This window comes from Pleurodeles waltl, chromosome 8, assembly GCF_031143425.1.
Source record: "Pleurodeles waltl isolate 20211129_DDA chromosome 8, aPleWal1.hap1.20221129, whole genome shotgun sequence".
In the NCBI taxonomy this organism is placed as follows: domain Eukaryota; kingdom Metazoa; phylum Chordata; class Amphibia; order Caudata; family Salamandridae; genus Pleurodeles; species Pleurodeles waltl.
Window position 1 is genome coordinate 398818841 of NC_090447.1, and position 20691 is coordinate 398839531.

Below are 20691 nucleotides of genomic sequence, written 5' to 3' on the forward strand. Positions count from 1 at the left end.
AGGACCTACACTGCAAGTGCTGCTGTGACCTCGGTCTGGAAGAGACAATGGCTCGTGCGTCTGGGGAAAGGGCCCCTGCCTTCACTGCAGAGGAATTGGAGAAGCTCGTGGACGGGGTCCTCCCCCAGTACACACTACTCTACTGTCCTCCAGACCAACAGGTAAGTACACAGGGAGCACGTTGTATGGGCTATGCCTGTGTGGAGAGGGCTGGTTGTAAGAAGGAAGGGGGCACAGTTCTGCGTGCATGATGGACTGTGAATGCATGTGCCACATGGCAAGGGTAGGGATGTGGGCCACTCACTTAGACGGTGCAGTTGGTAATGACTTCTCTTCTTCCCCTGTACAGGTCATGTAGGTCAGCGCCCACCAGAAGAAGGATATTTGGCGTGCCATCGCCAAGGACGTCCGGACCCTGGGGGTCCACCACAGACGGAGCACCCACTGCCGGAAAAGATGGGAGGACATTCGCTGCTGGAGCAAGAAGACGGCAGAGGCTCAGCTGGCGATGGCCTCCCAACGTGGGAGGGGTGCCCGTAGAACCATGACCCCTCTGATGTTCCGGATCCTGGCGGTGGCCTACCCTGAGTTGGATGGGCGCTTGAGGGCATCACAGCAGACACAAGGGGGTGAGTACAACATCATTCAGCGGACTTTGCATGCAGTGAAGGTGTCTGGGTGGGGGAGGAGGGCTGTGGGTTTCCCTAGGCCAGGACGAGTTCCGTAGGCTAGGCCCCTCCGTAATGCAGGCCATGTGGCACCCCACCCCACCTCTGTAGAGTGCCAAGTACAGGTATTCATGCCCCTGTGTGATCTATGTGTGCAGATGTCCACCATAGCCATGTAGGCCATATCCCAGGAATTGCATCTGTAGAGCCCAACAGCGCGACGTAGTGCAGGGGGCTGCAGGCGGAGGTACAGTGGCACCGGAGCACGAGGTAGCTGCATCCCACATGGCCATGGAGGGCCACACCACGGACTCAGAATACACCAGTGGGACGGAGGGCGAGGGGAGCACCACCGCGGTCACAGGATCTGCAACCAGCGACACGGACTCGTCCTTCGATGGGAGCTCCCTTACCAGCACCGCTCTCCCAGCAGCCCCTCAGCCTTCGCTCCGTGCCCACTCACCCAGGAGGGTGGGCATCACCTTCGCACCAGGCACCTCCGCCCCTGCCCCTGTCACCTCTGCTGCCCTCAGTGAGGAGGCCATTGACCTCCTCAGGTCACTCACTGTTGGGCAGTCTACCATTTTGAATGCCATCAGTCTATCCCAAGCACACCTACAGACCAGCATGCACACACGTCAACACACAAGGGAAGCTCAGGCAAACATAAGCACCACACATCCCACAGGCACTCACGCAAGCATCACACACATGCAGACACACCAACATCCACTGCCTCCACTGTGTCCCCCTCCTCGTTGTCTCCCTCCTCCCTCCCAGTCTCGTCTACACTCACACCTGCATGCACTACCACTACAGCCACTACGTCCCGCACCAGCACACCCACCACCACACCCCGCTCACGTGCACTCACCACCCCACTACCATTTACATGTCCCCTGTGTCCTCTCCCAGTGTGTCTGTGACGCCCCCTCCGAAGATACACAAACGCAGGCACACACCCACCCAACAGCCATCCACCTCACAACAGCCTCCAGCCCATGCACCTGCACCCAAATCCACAAAACTTACACTTCCTACAACCACCACCTCTTCCTCCACTCCCAAACCCCCTCCATCTACCTGTCCCAGTGTCTCCCAAAAACTTTTCCTGGCCCCCCTTAACCTATTTCCCACCACCCCCACCTGTCCTACTCATAGGTCCTGTACTAGCACCTCAGCCAAAAAATCTCCGGGACCAGTGGTGCCTGTAGTTACAGGTATGTGGAGTGCACCGGCCACCAGGACAGCCAGTGTGGCACGGAGCCACAGCACAGCCAGCCCCCCCCGTGAAGCACCAGAAGTTGGACAGTGCCCGGCGGGAGAGGGGGAAGACTCCAGCCAGCAAAGCCGCTCACAAGGGTCTGGGGGAGTGTTGACTCAGCTGTGACTCCTCCCAAGGTAGTGAAGGGCCAGAAGAAATCTCCAAAGTCTGGAAGGAGCAGCACGGCGGAGAGGACCGCCATCATCCTCGCTGCCCAGGAGGCCACCGCCAGCCCCATCATCACTGGCCAGGAGGCCACCGCCAGCCCCATCGTCACTGCCCAGGAGGCCAGCTCCATCGTCACTGGCCAGGAGGCCACCGCCAGAGTCACTGCCCAGGAGGCCAGCCCCATCGTCACTGCCCAGGAGGCCAGCCCCAGCCCCATCGTCACTGCCCAGGAGGCCAGCCCCAGCCCCAGAGTCACTGCCCAGGAGCCCACCGCCAGCCCCAGAGTCACTGCCCAGGAGGCCACCTCCAGCCCCAGAGTCACTGCCCAGGAGGCCACCGCCAGCCACAGCCCAGCTGGCCAGGAGGGCCCCGCAAGCCACAGCCCAGCTGACCCCTGAAGGACCGCCAGCCACAGCCCTGCTGGGCAATGAAGGACCGCCTTGGCAAGCACCGCTAAACAGGCCAGGGACCGCTTAACAGGGCAAAGACCGCCATGGAATGCACCGCTGAACGGGTCTGACACTGGCAACTCAAGCACTGCTGAACAGGCCAGGGACCGCTGAACAGGGCAAAGACCGCCATGGAATGCACTGCTGAACGGGTCTGACACTGGCAACTCAAGCACCGCTGAACAGGCCAGGGACCGCTGAACAGGGCAAAGACTGCCATGGAATGCACCGCTGAACGGGTCTGACACTGGTAACTCAAGCACTGCTGAACAGGCCAGGGACCGCTGAACAGGGCAAAGACCGCCATGGAATGCACTGCTGAACGGGTCTGACACTGGCAACTCAAGCACCGCTGAACAGGCCAGGGACCGCTGAACAGAGCAAAGACTGCCATGGAATGCACCGCTGAACGGGTCTGACACTGGCAACTTAAGCACCGCTGAACAGGCCAGGGACTGCTGAACAGGGCAAAGACTGCCATGGAATGCACCGCTAGCCCTTTTGCGGCAGGGGCAGTGACGCAACTGGGACCGTCACAGGGTGTGTGCTGCACTCTGGGCACCAGTCCCCCTCCAGAACCAGTGGAGACTGTTATCCACTTGACAGAATGTGGCTTTGCACTCCCCAGGATGGTACAGTGGGCAACCCACCCACTTGTGAGACTTGAGAGATTGTGGCTTTGCACTCCCCAGGATGGTACAGTGGGCAACCCACCCACTGCAGAGACTTGAGAGACTGTGGCTTTGCACTCCCCAGGATGGTACAGTGGGCAACCCACCCTCTGCAGAGACTTGAGAGACTGTGGCTTTGCACTCCCCAGGATGGTACAGTGGGCAACCCACCCACTTGTGAGACTTGAGAGACTGTGGCTTTGCACTCCCCAGGATGATACAGTGGACAACCCACCCACTGCAGAGACTTGAGAGACTGTGGCTTTGCACTCCCCAGGATGGTACAGTGGCCAACCCACCCACTGCAGAGACTTGAGAGACTGTGGCTTTGCACTCCCCAGGATGGTACAGTGGGCAACCCACCCACTGCAGAGACTTGAGAGACTGTGGCTTTGCACTCCCCAATACATCAATGGGCATGGAGCCCCCTCGTGGATCTGGCGTGGTGCACTCATCCGGCTGAGGTGCCCCCTTTCCCTTCCCCCTGAGGTGCCTGTTGTTTTTCTATCTGATGCCCCTGCAGTGTTCTCTCCGTTTTGATCAGGTATCTTGTGTGGGCCTCGGCAATGCATTTTGGGCCCAGTGGTCCACGGACAATGAATGGTACAAAACCTGCACTACTAATCGTGGTATATATTTTGTTTAATGTGTGTATATATATATATGTATATATTTGGTTACTGTATTTTGATATATTACAATGGTTCAACTCATTTCCTTTTGTCTTTGCATTCTTCCGGGGGGGTTGAGGGGTGTTACTGTTATGTTTGGATATGCATTGGTGTGTGTGTGTTGTAGTGGGTGAGGGTGGGGGTGGGGATGCTGTGTGTGTGTGTCCCTGTTTTTTGCCTCCCCTATGTCATAGGTGCAGTACTCACCGTGGTCTTCTCCGCCGGCGTTGATGATCCTCGTATAGGAGCAGGAAGACTATCGCTGGCAGAATATGGAGTTCCAGCTCCATGGTGCCCTCCTTCCTCGTGGAGTGTGTAGAGGTGAGCGTTTTCCCTTTGAAATGGCTGTTTCCGCCGTGTTTTTATCCGCGGTGAATCCGCCTCAGAAAAGGTGGCGGATTGGTAGGTTGTGATACTGTGGGCGATACATTGTCCTCCGCCTGTCTGTTGGCGGTGACCGCAGCGCTGTTTGTCTGTACCGCTGTGGCGGTCGGAGTATTAAAGTGGCTGTCTTTGTTGGCGGTTTCCGCAATTTGCGATTTTTTTTTTTTTTTGCGATTCGGCAAATTGCGAGAAAGTTTGAGAATGCAGACCTGGAGGAGCCTGATGACATCACCAGCAGGAAATGAGTCATCCCAGGCAGTTTCAGGTGCCACACCCAAACCAGCATCCTGAGAGAGAGAGCAGCCCAGCCACACAGAGCAGCACTCAGCAGGAGCAGAAACACCTGAGCCAGGATGGAGACCCCAGGACCAGCACAGGAGAAGGCAGAAAGGAAGCGCAAGCTTAAATTTAGTGAACAGGAGCTTGAGGTCCTGACTGAGGAGGTGGTGAGGAGCCATGACCGCCTGTTCAGGTTCCTGAGAGTGAAAGGAGAAGATTATGGCTGGACATTCAATCAAAAATCTGCGCCATTGGAGTGGCACAGCGCTCCATCGAGGAAATAAAGAAAAGGTGGTACGACCTGCACTCCCGTGCAAAGGAGAGGGTGGCAAGGAGACTTGCGGAGGCCAGGGGTACAGGAGGCGGACCACCAACAGAAGTGCCTTCCACACCATTGGAGGACCTGGTGGAATTCACACTCCTCCTTGAAGCTGACACTGGGTTCACAGACATCGACACCTCCGGCACACCGAGTACCAGCCAAGGTAAGTGCAATGATGTTTGGGAACCCGATATGTGTATGCACAAAAGCCCTTTAGGAATTAGCATGTAATGTGAAGCAGTGTGTGAAGTAGTCCAGTCCACATCTTAGAAGCAGCACAACAATGCATTATGGGAGTGGCAGTCCACAAACTAGTACAGACAGTAGCATAACAATGTAATGAAGTATAGTGACACCCAAGGTAACACAACACCGTGTAGAGCAGTACCTGTACCTTTATTGCCATTTTCTGACAGATAATGTACAGAACTGACATGCTGCATATTGTTGTTGCAGGTGGGCCAGGCCCAGCAGCCACACACAGTACATGTGTAGGAGAGACGGACACCCATCAGCCCTCGGACACCAACACCAGTGGGTCCCTCCACATGTCCACTGTCCACCGCAGGCCCAGGGCACTACCACTGCCAGAGTTCAGCGGCGACTCGGATGAGCACTTGGAAGGGCCAAGCACAATGTCTGCACCAGAGAGGCGCAGCCAGATTCTGGAGGGCAGGGGTCAGCCAGCACCACGCAGGATTGCAACAGAGTCCCAGCAGCAACATCCATGAGGCAGGTGAGGGTCCGTCCTTATTCGGGGGCCTTGAGGCTGCTATGTTGCAGCAGCAGCGTCTGCAAAACAAGCGGATCCTCAGTTTGGACCGGAACCTGCGAGTGCACAAACGAAACATGATGGACCTGCATCGCCAACTGGACGCACTAAATGGCAATATTTTACAGCTGCGTGAGGGACAGGTGCAGGCTTCAGAGGACACCAGGGACCTAACTAGTGCTGTCCGTGACCTCTGCCAGGAGCTGCGCCATGAAAGGGTTAGCTGGCGCAGACAGGAACACAGATTCCGGACAATCTTTGGCAGCTACTGCAGGTCCTCCAACAGGATGGCTAATTCCACTGCACTAATCGCCCGTCAAGCAGTGGTGGCACAAGTGGAGGCTGAACATAGCAGCAGGGACGTTGTCCAGGGACTAGTTCACATCACAAATGTGATTGAACACATAATGGGACAGACATCTGCCACTCCCAGTGAGGTAGCCTTGGGGGACAATGATGACAGTTCAAGCCTCAGTAGTGTTGCCGTACTAGCAGCAGACACCAGACTGCACAGTGCCAGGCACAGCACTGCCACTGAAGGTGACAATCGAGGTGCCAGTGACTTAACTGGGCACCCGATTGGTGTGCGTGGGAGAAGAAAGTGACTCTTGCAGCCATTACACTGCTGTTGCCACCATGAGGGAATAGTGTGTGACTCTGTTCATTACTTCATTTGAGTTTGTAACATCACCTGTTTCATTTATTTCTCAATTATTCATTACCTGACGTAAGGTAATAAATTTATATAACTACAGGTACAGTTGTCAGTGGATTTTTGTCATTCATACTCACGTCTGAAATGGTTGTTTGTGATGTCGGCACGCTTTTGCCTTCCCTCTGCTGCACTGGTCCTGTCTGCTGGCTGTAGAGGTGGTATGGGATCGTCATCCTCATCTGATTCAGTGTCACTGATTTCTATAGGTATGCCCCTGGTTGTAGCTATATTGTGCAAGATTGCACAAGTAACCACTATTCTACATGTGGTCTCTGGACTGTACTGTAGTGCCCCTCCACTTTTGTGGAGGCAACGGAAGCGACTCTTCAGCAGTCCAAATGTGCGCTCCACCACGTTGCGGGTTGCCCTGTGTGCTGCATTGTATCTCCGTGGGATTGAGGTAGGGCGCCATCATGTAGGTGCGCACTGCGTAGGCACTGTCTCCTGGAAGGGACAGAAGGTGTGATGAGTAACTGAGCCATCTGACATGGGTTCGCCGTCTATGCACCAGTGTACAGAGTGACATTGCTAGCTGGGGAGTTTGGTGAAGGATATCTACTAGGTAGTCTTGTGTGAATGCCGCTGTGGCGAAAGATGTATGAATCATGTGTGCTCCCCGGGTACCTGGCCACGAGATCAGTTATGATATAGGAGGCATTGCATATCATCTGAATATTCATGGAATGTTGGTATTTATGGTTTCGGTACACATACTCTGTGGCTGATGGTGGACAGATTGCCACATGTGTGCCATCTATGGCACCTAGGACGTGGGGGAACTGTGCTATCTGGTAAAAAATCTATTTTTGTCTGTATTTCCTGTGGGGGAATCTGATGTACTGTTTGAGTTTGCTTAGCATGGTGTTGATAAATGCATTGAAAAATCTGTAGAGGGTACTCTGTGAGACCCCTCCAGCTGCTGTTATGACCCCTTCGTAGCTCCCTGATGCAAGTAGGTGTAGGGAGCATAATACCTGCACATGGGTGGGTATGCTGTGAGTCCTTAGTGTTCTGCGCTGCAGTATGGGTTGTAGCTCAGCTATCAGATCAAGTATCATGGCTGAGTTCAACCTATACCTCTCATATACTTCCTCCTCTGTCAGGTAAAAAAGTGTAATGCACACTCTGAAAATGCGCTCCTGTCTCCTCCTCCCTCTCCACAAACCAGCCAAGATCTTCATCCTCCTCGCCATGACGTAGAGTGCAGCCATTGTGGAAAAGAGTCTGAGGCATTCTGGGCCTCTTTATATAGGATACACCTGGTTACCACCTGGTTTCACTTAGTGGTATTTTGCATGTGCAAAATGCTATTCTGCGAAAAATCGCTATTTGCGAATTTTTTATGCATCTATTTGCGACTTGGATTTTGCGTATCGCATTTTGCGCCTCGCAATTTCCTACTGGAAATACTGAATCGCAAAATGCGACTCACAAAACCAGGTCGCAACGCAAAAAATTGCAATTTTTGCGATCTCTTAATTTTGGTCTGCGAATGCCTTTCATGCATCGCAGACCACGTTTTTGCACTCGCAAACGGCCGAATTTTGCGATTCGCACCGTTTGCGATTGCAAAAACTTTTGATACATCTGGCCCTTTGTGCTGCCTTCCTGCTTGTGAAGAACTCTCCAAGAGCTTGATTTAGGTCTTGCCTCCTGTTTTTTGAAGTCTCAGGGACAGCAAAGACTTCTCTCTGCCAGCACCTGGAGCCTCTGCTTAGACTCCTACTCTGCCAAGTGGTTCCCATCCAGTTCCTGGGACCCTGAAAGGAGAAGCTGGCATGCCAAGAATGAGAAATTCCACACACCGACCGGTGTGCAGGGAAAAGATCGACACAACTCTGATCTGCGACTGCAAAATCGATGCACCGCCAGCTTTGCGGCTGAAAATCGACGCTCGCCTGCAACACGACCGGAAGATCGATGCCCGTGGTTGGAGAAACGACACACAGCATTGCTGACGGAGACCGGTGCGATCGCAACCCGCTCTGCGTGGTTTTCGGATCATTGTGCGGCTGAATTTCCGATGCAAACTTCTCTGGGCATACAAAAACGACCCAAGGCCTGCCCGGACCCGATAGTGCTGAACAGATCGACGCATCGCTCTCCTGCAGATAGAAGAAATAACACATGCCGACCTGAATAAAGGAGAAACGACGCAAGGTCTCACTCGTAAGTGATATTGACGCATCTCAAGCTCTTTCTGATGCACACTCGCCCGTGCGGGGTTATTTTTGACGCACCCAAAGTAGTGTTTTCATTGAGTTACTGTGTGTGTTGGTACAAATACTTTACACCTAGCACTCAGTAGTTAAGCCTACTGCTTGTGCCAAGCTAACAAGGAGGTAAGCAGGGGTTAGCTGAGGGTGATTCTCTTTTACCCTGAATAGAGTGAGGGTCCTTGCTTGGACAGGGAGTAATCTGACTGCCAACCAAAGACCCCATTTCTAACATATATGCATAGCTGTTTTTATGTAGAAGTGCATTTCTCACCATTTTCATATTCTGTAAAAGTCAGCAGTAACAAAATACACTCCACGAGAACTAAAATGTCAGAAAACAATAAGATGTTTAAAAAAAACGCATTTCTAAACCAGGAGTAGTGTTGCCTAAGCTCTTACAATTCCGTTATCAGTAACCTCTTAATTCTTCCTTTTGATTTCGATCTTTTGACTAGTATAGAGCAAATATCATTAAGATAAATCTGTGGTTCATGAAAATTACCCTGAGTTTTCATATTATAATCGTTTGAATATTGTTTGCATTGATCTCTAAATATTAAAATCTATCGTAATTATTATTGTTTTCGGCATGACCTTCAACGCAGAATACAGTAACTTCAAGTTGTAATAAAATGTTAGTAAGATCAGCCTTACTAAGTAAACATTAAAAAGTCATAAAACTAATTTTAAATCCAAAAGAAAACTAGGAGTATCTTTAAGCAACTAAATCCCTGACTTCCAGGTGCGAATTTTAGATGTTTGTAATTTTAAAATACCATCGTCTCAATAACCCCAATTCACACATAATCATCAATGGAATCATCAATTGAAAGCCATAGATTAGACTTCAAACTTAGTTATGCCCATTTTTGGATCCACTTTATTCAGGACCCAAGCAATCACCTTTGTTCAGATTTTAATCTGATGTAGAGGAGATGCAGATTTCAAATTATAAGGAAAGTTAACTCTTGGATAAATGTACTTATACACCGCCTCCAAAGGGGTATCTTCTATTTACCAGTTAAATAATTATTGTTTGTCTTTTATTAAAACAACAGTTTATTCATTTTCAAGAAACTATGCTGACAGGATGCAATACAATTTGTAAACGATATTGCAGACGCATTGGGGCCTGTTCTACGAAAATGCCACATCAGCATGAAGGTCTTTGTATTTCTTTAAAATCTACTTTAGGTGGAAGTGCCCAAGGATCTTTGAAAGTGTGAGGATATTAAAAGCTTAATTTAGTTTAAAACATGCTGCACCAACCATTTTCATGTCGATTTGCGATGAAAGCTACTTGAAGTCTTTCTTGACGATAATCACAGGTACCTAGCATGAAGCAGCTATTCTGTCAACATGTTAAAAGTATCAAGTTTAAAAAAATAGTCTAATAGCAATGTCCTTCTGACATTGATCATCCTCCAGTGTACCAATTTATCATTGGTAATCAACTGTAACAAATCTTAAATATGTCTTCTGTAACATTAGAGGTGATGCATTCCAGCGAGTCTCACAGCGGCCTATGAATTTATCAAGGGCAGTTTCTTTTGGTACCTTTGCATTAAAGTTCCTTTGAGTTTGACTTGGTTGCTTTGTTATATAACATATCATTTTGATCCCTAGAAATTTGTATTAATCAGTATCTCAATGAAGAGGTTGCCAAGCACAGTAGGCACCTTATGGTACCCTGCTGAATTACATAGACCTTCCCTTTTTTATTTTGGGTGGTGAGTTCGGATGTCGGTGATTAATTGTTATACCTTTTTAGGGATCACAGTGAACGCAACGCTTCAAACATCAGAGACATAACACCTACCCTCTGTAGATAAATACACAGGGATAGCATGCTGGTTATCAAGGGAAGTTTCTTTTGGTACCTTTGCATTAAAGTTCCCTTGAGCTTGACACTGTTGCTTTGTTATATAACATATCACTGTGACCCCTAGAAATTTGTATTAATTACTATCTCAATAAAGATGTTACCATGCACAGTAGGCACCTTATGGTACCCTGTTGAATCACATAGACCTTCCCTTTTTTATTTTGGGTGAGAGTTCTGATGTAGGTGATTAATTGTTATACCTTTTTAGGGATCACAGTGAAAGCAACGCTTCAAACATCAGAGACATAACACCTATCCTCTGAAGACAAATACACAGGGATAGCATGCTGGTGGACAAGGTTATCTAGCAGATATTATTTGAAGGCTTCTTAAGTGCTGTTTCTATTTTTGTTAATGAAGGGGGCATGAAATAACCATTCCAGTTCCTTGCAAGAAAAAAAATTGTTTACTGCACAAACTGATAAATTCATGAATTTTGTGCTATATGTCTAAAACGTATTGGAAGCTTAGGGCCTGATTTGAATTGTGGATATCCCATCCACTGAAACCTAAATCCAGTAGGAAACAATGGGATTTCGATTTCGGGGGACAGGTTACCGTCACTGTTGTGGAGGAGAAACCCCTCAGACAAATCTAAATCAGGCCCTTAATTGCTTGTTTATCTGTTTGAGGAAGGCTAACTAAATGTAAGTGTATGAACTGACTTGGTCATTGGGACTTTCAGTAGGGTAGTCATGTTACGCCATCCTAAGATAGAAAAGGAATATGCACATAATCAGGTTTCTGCTGAACGCTTTTGGCTGACATTTGGCTATCGGCCCTCCCATGGATATCTTATTAACCCCCGATTGCCACACCGTATAACTGATGTCTGTTGTATCACCACAAATGATATTCAATAGTTGAATGCTTTTGCACCCTGAAAATGTCAATAAAATACATTTTGAAAAAGTGCACATTATCCGGTTTTAACAAATATGGACGTTATACAAAATTGGGGCAGTTTAAGGTTTGTCATCTAGCCTAAATGTAAATAAATGTTTATCTTTTACAAAACGGTGTATACTTTAATGTATCTGCCTTTGCTCTGAAGAACATCATAGCATACGTCTTTTATACTTTCACTTAGTTCCTATTAGTGACAAATACTGAGGAACAAGACCATTAATTGCCCTTCTAAGACACACCCTGACTTTCTCCCTGCAGATTCCAGTATTCCCTGGTGCCTCAAGTTCTCTTCTTGGGGGGGTTAACCCTACATTTGTTCACTTTGGAAGTGATGGTCTTGGGGATGCCGGAGAAACTGCCAACGTTGGACTAGAACACTTACAGAAAGAGCATGCTGTTAATGCTATCATCAGGATTATTAATGAACATGTTGGAGAGGTAAGGACAAAAAAATACCTAATGATGGTGTAGTAGAATTGACATATATAAACCATGTCAGTCAGTCAAGCAAAGGGATCATCAGTGTAAAAATTCATAGCCTTTAGTCCTGCACCACACACACTTGAAGAGTAACTCAAAATCACAGAGAAACATGGTCATAGTACCAGTATTATTGTTATTATTATTCATTTATTATATAGTTCACCTGAACATATTGTATAAGGGTGCTTTACACTGTAACTGTGTTAGCATGTTTGGGGTTACATCGAGATGGAGAGAACAGTTTTTAAACACAATATATGTACAGCCAGAGCAAGTTTGATACATAGTTCGAAAGGTGCTACATGAATTGCCCTTCATAATTAAGAAGCTGTAGAATAACTATACAGAAATTATATTTCAAACTGTGTATCTAACATGCTTAATGTTCATAGATCATATGCCACTTGCCTTTCCAGTATTGATCATAAGCTGTCTCCTGTTGGCCAGAAATTAAGTTTGAATGCCGGTTCTTTACCAAGGCATTACCTACTGTCTGCCAAATTTAAAGGTCACTCACTGCCTGCCCATTTGTCATCTTTGTACCCTAAATGGCATTGCCGTCATGGCAGTTTCCTTAGAAGTAAGAAAGAATGTCCACCAGACTTCCAACATTTTTTTGATTTTTAAAAAACAAACTCTCAAAGTGGAATTTGTTTTTGAAAAATAAAAAAAACAATAATCCCCACCTCCTGGTAGTTTTCTCCCAAGGTCTAGGCGCACTATTGTTTTTAATGTCCCTCTGTAATAAATTATAATAATTTGGGGTGGGTGATTACCCACCTCAAGCAACAATCTCAACACTTGTCAGGTGAACCCTCAAAATCACTTAACCAACCTGCGCTCAAGCCTCTGGTAGCTATGGCACAGAGCATACAGGCTTAGCGTAGGGTAATGTGTAAATTATTTAAGTAGTACCAAAACAGGTATACAGCTGAGAATCAAAACAATAAAGATCCAAAACCAAATTAGAAAAATAGAGGAAAATGTAATAAACAAAATGACAAAAACCCGAGAAGGCAAACAGGAGGTATGAATTTTTAAAGTTTTAAGTAGGAATAGCGCCAAGAAGCATAAAGTGAGAATAATAGTCTATGGTAAATATAGATTAGGACCTAGACACAAATTTACGCTGATCAGTTACAACACCAAGGCCTGTCCAGGAATAATTTCTAACTTTAGACCTTTAAGTCTAAATCACCACAGGAGTACACTCCTGAAGCCCCCCTTGACTCAGAGGAGGCTCGAAGAGACTCGCAGGGTCTCAAGCAGAGACCAATAGCAGGTGTCACTAGGCAGATAAGCAGTTGCAGGATAGGTCTCTTGTAGCTTGTTGTATCCTTGTAGCTTGAACAGGAGGTCAGCCTTATGACCCTTGAAGTCCACTTATTTTGTCTGGGTACAAGAGAGAGCAGGTCCAGTCCTTCAGTGTTCTCTTCAGGTCACATACAGCAGGTTCACTCCTCTTATGATGTTCCTCTGAACCCAGAGTGTTCTGAAGTGGGTGCCTGGAGGTTCCACATGCATGTCTGGCACAAGCTAGTGGGAGGAAATGACTCTTTGGCATACCCTAACTAATATAAAAGTTCCCAGGATCACCCTGTCGTGATAATCCTAGTGTGCTCCTACATCTCACACTAAAATCCAGTTTGAGTCTGCCAATTGAACCCACAATAAACTCAAAGAGAGAAGTCTGGTAGAACAAAACTAGGGTGCTCCAGCAACCAGACAATGGATACAAAAGAATTGTTTTGGCATCCTCTTTCCCTTAATTTCAAGTGCACCCCAGTGTTGCATGAAAACGTAGAGACACAAGTCTGGTAGGACAAACTAGGTTTCATCAGCAACCAGACAGTGGATACACAAGAATTGTCTTGCCATCCTTTTTTCATGCTATGTTTTTCAAGTATACCTCAAAGTGTTATATGTCAACCCAGTAGACCTGTCAAGCTGTATTTGACATGGTAATGTAAAAAAGGGTACTCATTGACCCCACCCTGCATATTCAGTGATGTTCAGAGGAGTCATCTTTGCACATTCAGGTCAGCCTATTGTTTTCTCCTGGGAAGCAGTTCACAGTTTTTTACACCTATTCAGATGCTAATCCCTGCCTGGAAAATTTGGAGAGCAAATGCATATTAGCTTCCAGGAAGATCAGGCAGGGAAATGGTAACATTCCAAAAGTTACTTTTCCTTAAAGCTTATTAAAGAAGTGATTTTACCATGCAGACTGATTTTTTATAACTATTTAAAATCATTCAAACTAACTGTTAACTATTAAAAACTATAAAAAATTAAAAATAGCTGTTTAATATTTTTCTAGTTAGTCCCATTCCTGCGATACAATATTAGGACTTTAATCAGTATTCTGGTTTTCTACATAATACAGATAGGCCTGCCACAGTGAAAAATAGCTTTGGGGAATAAGTCACTGTAAGAGCATGTTAACATTAAAATTCTATATATCCTACTTTTAAATAATACTGTGCACCCTTTCTTGTGGATTACATGACCTGTATAAGGGTGATGTGGTAATATTTAAAAGGGAGGCTTTGACCTGTCAAATGGGTTTATTTTGATAGGGTCGAATTGCAGTGTTTAAACTGCCAAGTCAAGGTACAGTGGTAGGCCTGAGGCCATGTTTAACACTGCCACTGTAGTTGATGCCACAATATGTTCTGCAGCCCACTAGTGGCATATAACCTACAGAGCCTGGGTACATTTTGTACAATATATACTAGGTTCTTATAGATAAGTTAAATATGCCAATGAGGAATATCCCAATCTGATCATGTTTACCACTGGTTAGCAAGTGCACAGAGTTGTAACCCCAGCACAAATATAGCATTGAGCAATAAGCAAAAAATATGGAGTGACTCCGCAGAAAAGGCAGATTTCGTACAGCCTCACCACCAAGTTTTTCCCAACAGTGACGGACAGAAAAAAAGTACACTACATCATTTACCCTAAATAGGGCGGGCAGTGTAATGCCCTTTCTACATCCCCCCTCTACTCCATTAGGCTGTTGGAGGAAGCTTTCCAGCGAAAGAGCCAATGTGGACTCCGTTGACAGAAAGCTTACAGTTGGCCCAACTCTAAATGAGGAGCGTGGACAGAGTTTGGCAAACAGGGTACTCTGTTGAGTTTGTGATAGAGTACTGTGTACACCAGACTCTAAAGAAGGCACCACATTGTGTTCCTTGAAAACTAAGGATAAATTGATAGCCTTGTCATAACCTCTAAATGTCCTAACACATCCCTACGGTTGATTTGATCAACATTATTAGTAGAAAAGCCTTTCTATCTTTGTTAAGGTTTCAGAGCCCTGATTCCGGCCAAAAGTCCTATTTTTTCATCAGAATCGAACCATACCATCGGACCTTTTCATCAAATACATTTCCCGAGAAAAAACCTGGTGAAACGTCTGAGAGGAAAAGGGAGTGAAACTGAGGAATTACTGCTGTAATTTGATGGACACTCACACGGATTTCCATGATAATTCCCAACTCCTCATGGCAAATCCATTAGAGTGTGGTAATTTTGCTTCTTGGAATTACCTTACCCATTGGTGTCAGTTATTCCAGGTGCAGAATTACCCTTGCAGTCTTAACACAGCAAACCTAATGAGGGCCTAAGTGCTCCTCTATTTTTCTTGTTCTTTCTTTCACTTTATTGATGAAGTTGTTTATGTCCACATTTTTTGAGTTATAAGTGGAATTGGTTGTACTGCAAATCACACATTTGACACAGTATTGAAAATGGGATGTTAGTTCAGTCTTGGTAAGTCTGACAGCAGTTTGACAACCAGCCATGTTTCAATAAGAAGCTAGTTACGACTTAAGATATGCAGGTTAAAATCCAACACTGCACTCACAAAAATCAGCTGCGACACTAGACCGTTGGAGAGATTTAAAAAATGCTCACAATTGTGAAACAAAAAAAGCATACTTTTCAGATTTCCACTATTTATGTTTGCAATTTGGGCTTCTTTCTTGTCCCACTCAACGTGAGCGTCAACCAATCCTTTCCCATAATAGCATACATTAGAACATGTCCCTATACCTTTTTCTCACTCAGAGGATACCGTTCGTGCCCTCCAAAGCAATATCTCACTTGGAGAACGACAATGGGTGCTACAGAGGTTGGTGTGATGAACTTCTAGGCAAATCAGTAACATAAATTTCAGGACGTCCAAAATCACACCCAGAATCCTTTTGAGTTTATGACATGGAGACCATATACACCTTGCACTAAAATCACTACACTCAATGGGCATAAAGCAGGAGGTCAAACTCAAAATACCTTACTTGTTACACAAGATTATAAGGCACAACATCCTATCTGCCTTTCCCTGTAATGCCGTAATGCCCAACATAGGTACTCAGCCATGCTTGCTACTTGCTTCGACCCATGGCCTGATAGTACCTTGGAATGCAGTCTATGGTTTCTCTATGTCTTGTGTTTTTATTATTTTTGCATGTCATGGTTGTGCTTATTTATATGCATGTGCCTCCTAACGCTTGTCTTGCCGCTAGAGCTCTGAAGTTGTCCGCTGCAGATTTCACACTATGCTAAGTGTCCAATACAAGAGATATATAGTGCCAACACAGCACTGTTTTATAGGTCGGGTGCCCGAAAATGGCTGACATACCAAAAATGCTGTAAAGGCTTAATTTTACTTTGATGGTTATACACATATCTATGCTTTTCTTGAGATCACTCTGATAGCTACAGAGACACTAACTAGCCTAGATTTGGCTGTAATACTGGACCCTAATTTGATTTCACTTCTATATATATATGTTCATTAACTGTGTTACGTGTTTTTCTTAAGATTTCATTGGTAGCAACAGCGCCACTAACTAACCTGGCTTTGGCAGTGAAATTGGATCCAGAACTTCCCAAGAAGTTAAAGAATTTGTACATCATGGGAGGAAATTTGGAAGGTAACGGGCTTGGTGTCGAGTGCTACTGTCGGTCTAAGTGACACAACTGTGCAGTGAGAAAAATGGAGGCAAAAATTAAGTGTATTTTTCTGCATTGCAACGTTGGAATAAATGAGAATAGCGGACAATTCTGTATGTTGAACGCAGTATATTAATTTGCGACAGCGAATGCATGTGGGACTCACCAGCATTCATTTTTGGAGCCCGGCAATTATCATCAGAGTTTGACCAAGAGCAAGAGAGAGAAAAACACAAAACGGAGAGAGAAGGAGGAAGAGGAGAAGGAGACAATAATGACAAAGAGGGAAAACAGGGATCTCAAAGAACCTGCAAGAGTGAGATAAAGGGTCAGGGAGTGTTTGGTTGTGTATGAAAGGGGCCTGATGTGAAATAAGACGACGCAGCCTTGGTATTAGGTACAGCTGATATTTGCATTAAGCATTGGCTGAATGTGATTACTTATGTAATGCCCTCTTGATGTGGTTAACCTTTAGCAGCCTGTAAGGCAGACAATTGGCCTAATAGATGTATTTTTGGTAGCAAGCCCAAGAGTGAGCGTTATGAGGTTTAACAATTATTTACTGGAAAAATTTTCCCGAGCTCCCCTGTGACAAACAGTCTCTACATAATTGCTGCATATTAGAAAAAGGGTGAGCCTGTTATCAATAAACCTGTGTGTGATGTATAACATGTACACATGTCAGATCACGTTTGTGGTGTCGTTGATTATAGGGGCTACATGACTCTCTAAACAAAAGAACGCACACGCTCCCTAACAATTAGCATTCAGACTGCAACAGATACTGGGATTTATATATTTATCCTTGAAGTTCTGGATAGACACAAGGGACTAGTCTAAGGCTTAGCTTAAGAGAGGATGTATACGAGTACTTACACCTCCACCACACACTATATTGATGACCAGAAGGAACTCCCGGAGTACAGCCCCTCATAGACCAAGGTCTTTTTGGAGGAACTCACAGACCTCAAGATTTGCAAAATATTTTTCAGCCGCAGGTGGTAATTTCGCCAGTCTCTTTTTGTATGTTGTGGGAGGCATGGGAGTGAGACTTAGGTTGCCTTTTGGAGTATGATTGAAGGGAGGCCAGGGTGGCCCCACGTGTGGCTGTGATCGCATCACAGTTACAGGCAACACAACTGAAATACCTCCACCAGGCTTATTTATATGCAACAGATTGTTTACAATGGTGGTGGTGGGGTCACCACTGTGCCTGAGGTGTGCTTCCCAACGTGGGGATTTATTACACGCTGTGTGGAACTGTGTGAAGATTATGCTCAGTTGCCTGGGATTGGAACTGGGTTGAAGGCTTTCCTTGGGCCCTAAACTGTCACTTTTGCACGTCTGAATAAACATAGATAGCAACAGATGCAAAACAACCTTGCTGGGACTGGGCTTTCTGGTGGATGAAAAGGACATTGCCAAAGCATGAAAAGATTTGGAACCCTCTTCACCAGAGAGGTGGAAATATGGACTTGAACGTTGTATTGGTCTGGAAAAGGCCCATATATGAGGCCAGAGGATTCCCACATAAACAACAAGGTATTTGAAAAGATTGGTGTCACTACAGAGCATTCTCCTAGAGCCCTATGGCAAGCAACCGTGGACAGAGACCTTATGATTCTGACAGCCAGTAGGACATAAAAGGGCGCTATTTAAATCAGATGGTGGTGATGGAACATTTTCTTAATGTATGAAAGGGATGTACCAAAGAAAGTGAAGTACAGGCATTATGTGCTTGTAACCTCCTGGTTTGATATATTAAAACCCAATAAAATGTTTTATAGAAAAAAGATGATTTGCAGGGTGGGTCTCGGTACCGTTAAATGCAGTTATCAACGTGGCAATAACTCATATTAACTATATTTACATTTGAAACCAAATCATACCAGTGGAAAACAAGACACAATACTGCACGCAGTACACTAGTGTAACGCAATATACAATGAGACAGTAATCTCGCAATGAAAATGGCAGTCACATGGAGATTTACTGGCCAGCATTCTGAGAAGATTTAAAACATTTACTTAGACAATCATAATGTGTGCAATAATTAAGTTTAATGGCAACAGCCAGTGCCATTTCAGATGGTCGATACTAGGCCAGGCCAGAATTTTAATGACGCCGTAGTAATCGGAGTCATTTTGGTAATTCGCGTTACTCTTTGATGTGGAATTACCGATAATTACACAATTACTCCTCCTCGCATACATTTTTGGGGAAAAATCCTACAGCAAGAACAAATTTTGTGAGCCCGATCGGCTACTCGTGCTCACTATGTGTGTTCTGCTAAATTTAGTGCTGTTTCTTAGCGCAAAAATGCATCCTTGCGTCCAAAATAGGCTCTAGGATGCATTTTTGCACTAAGAAAATAGAGCTAAATGTCGGGAGAAAATTCTACTGCAAAAGCACATTTAGCAAGCATGAGCAGCTGCTCGTGCATTATTTGTGTTCTGTTGCATTTAGCACTATTTCTTAATTGCAAATTCATCCTTGCTTTCATTTTGGACACAAGGGGGCATTTTTGTGCTAAGACATATCTTTAAAGGCAGAATTACTCTTATTGCGCAATTACGTGTAATCTTGCAATATTCCTCAGTAATTCCATGGGATTACACTACACAACATTATGAAAGTTATGCACAGATTTAGTAGTTATACAGAGCAACACATGATAAAGAAACTGTTGGAAATTGAAATATTGGCAAAGACGTTTTCGGCTAAAGTGAAAGGACCTCTAGTGATGGGCTACATTTTAGTTTTTACTAGTTTGTTAACCTGATCCAAGCATCTAATTTCATAGCCAAGAACGAGGATAGCCACATGTGGACCTGAACACTCTTAATACAACTTTCTGTGGCAAACAGAAAACTGGCAATAATATCTGCAGTCAGTTCCGAAGTGACCAATTCATTTTTAGCGAGACATTGGGGTGCTCATTACGAGTTTGGCGGTCACTGGATCTCTGCGGTAGAGGAGGCCAGCGGAGTAAACCGCCATATTATGACCATGGCAGTGATCCCACCATAACACAGCCAAGGTTCCACCAGTACCGTCAGTGCAGTCAGACCACTTCCGACAGTGGTAGCCATCTCTAGGCCGGCGGGGACCAATTCACCGCTCACCATATTACGAGTCAGCTGGCCGCCAGGATTTCCGGGGCGGTCCGATTGCCATGAAAAGCCTGGCGGAAACGGTTGGTATAAACAGAGACACTCACCTCCAGACGCATCTGCTGCCACCATGGAACCCGAACTGGAGGTCTTCCCACTGCTGTATCTCGCCATGTACCTCCAGGACCAGCGACGACAACGAAGACAACAACCATAAGTACCCCCGCCTAGCACACACTGGAAGGAAGGGTATTATTACAACACAAACGCATTTCCAGAGAGGCACATCGAACAACTCCACCCAACAACACATACTGGCAGCAATACATAGCAAAAACACACAATCACATAAATAGTACAGACAACCAAACAAGGCCTCAGGTGACACGCCACATCCAACCAAAATACAAGGGACATAACAGATGCATCACTATACATACGGACGCACACACCACCATCAAATAATGACACACACAACACATCACAACAAGCACATAGCACAAGTCTTCAACCCAGCGCATAGAGCAACACAGATATATCCCATACACATACAACACAAACATCAAAGTATACAGATGTAACGCAACCCTGTTGAAGGTAATCCAAGACAATTTCTCAAGCTTGGCATCCACATCTATGTGGACAGATGTATTGAACAAATAAATATGTAAAACTATGTACAAGTGAGGCCTACTGACCAGTCCAGAAAATGTCTTAAGTGCCCTAGGTACATTGGGCACAGTCAAATGCCCCAACT

General features: G+C 45.8%; 1 protein-coding gene across 2 annotated transcripts in view; it reads left to right on the top strand.

Annotated features, from left to right (window-relative positions):
• The window catches only part of LOC138249981 (inosine-uridine preferring nucleoside hydrolase-like), a 169863-nt gene that overhangs the window by 100970 nt on the left and 48202 nt on the right, over window positions 1–20691 (top strand). For both annotated transcript variants that reach the window (XM_069204264.1, XM_069204265.1), the window contains 2 exons: window positions 11635–11814; window positions 16691–16802. In XM_069204264.1, the coding sequence (XP_069060365.1) occupies window positions 11635–11814; window positions 16691–16802 (292 nt within the window). The remainder of the gene's footprint in view (window positions 1–11634; window positions 11815–16690; window positions 16803–20691) is intronic.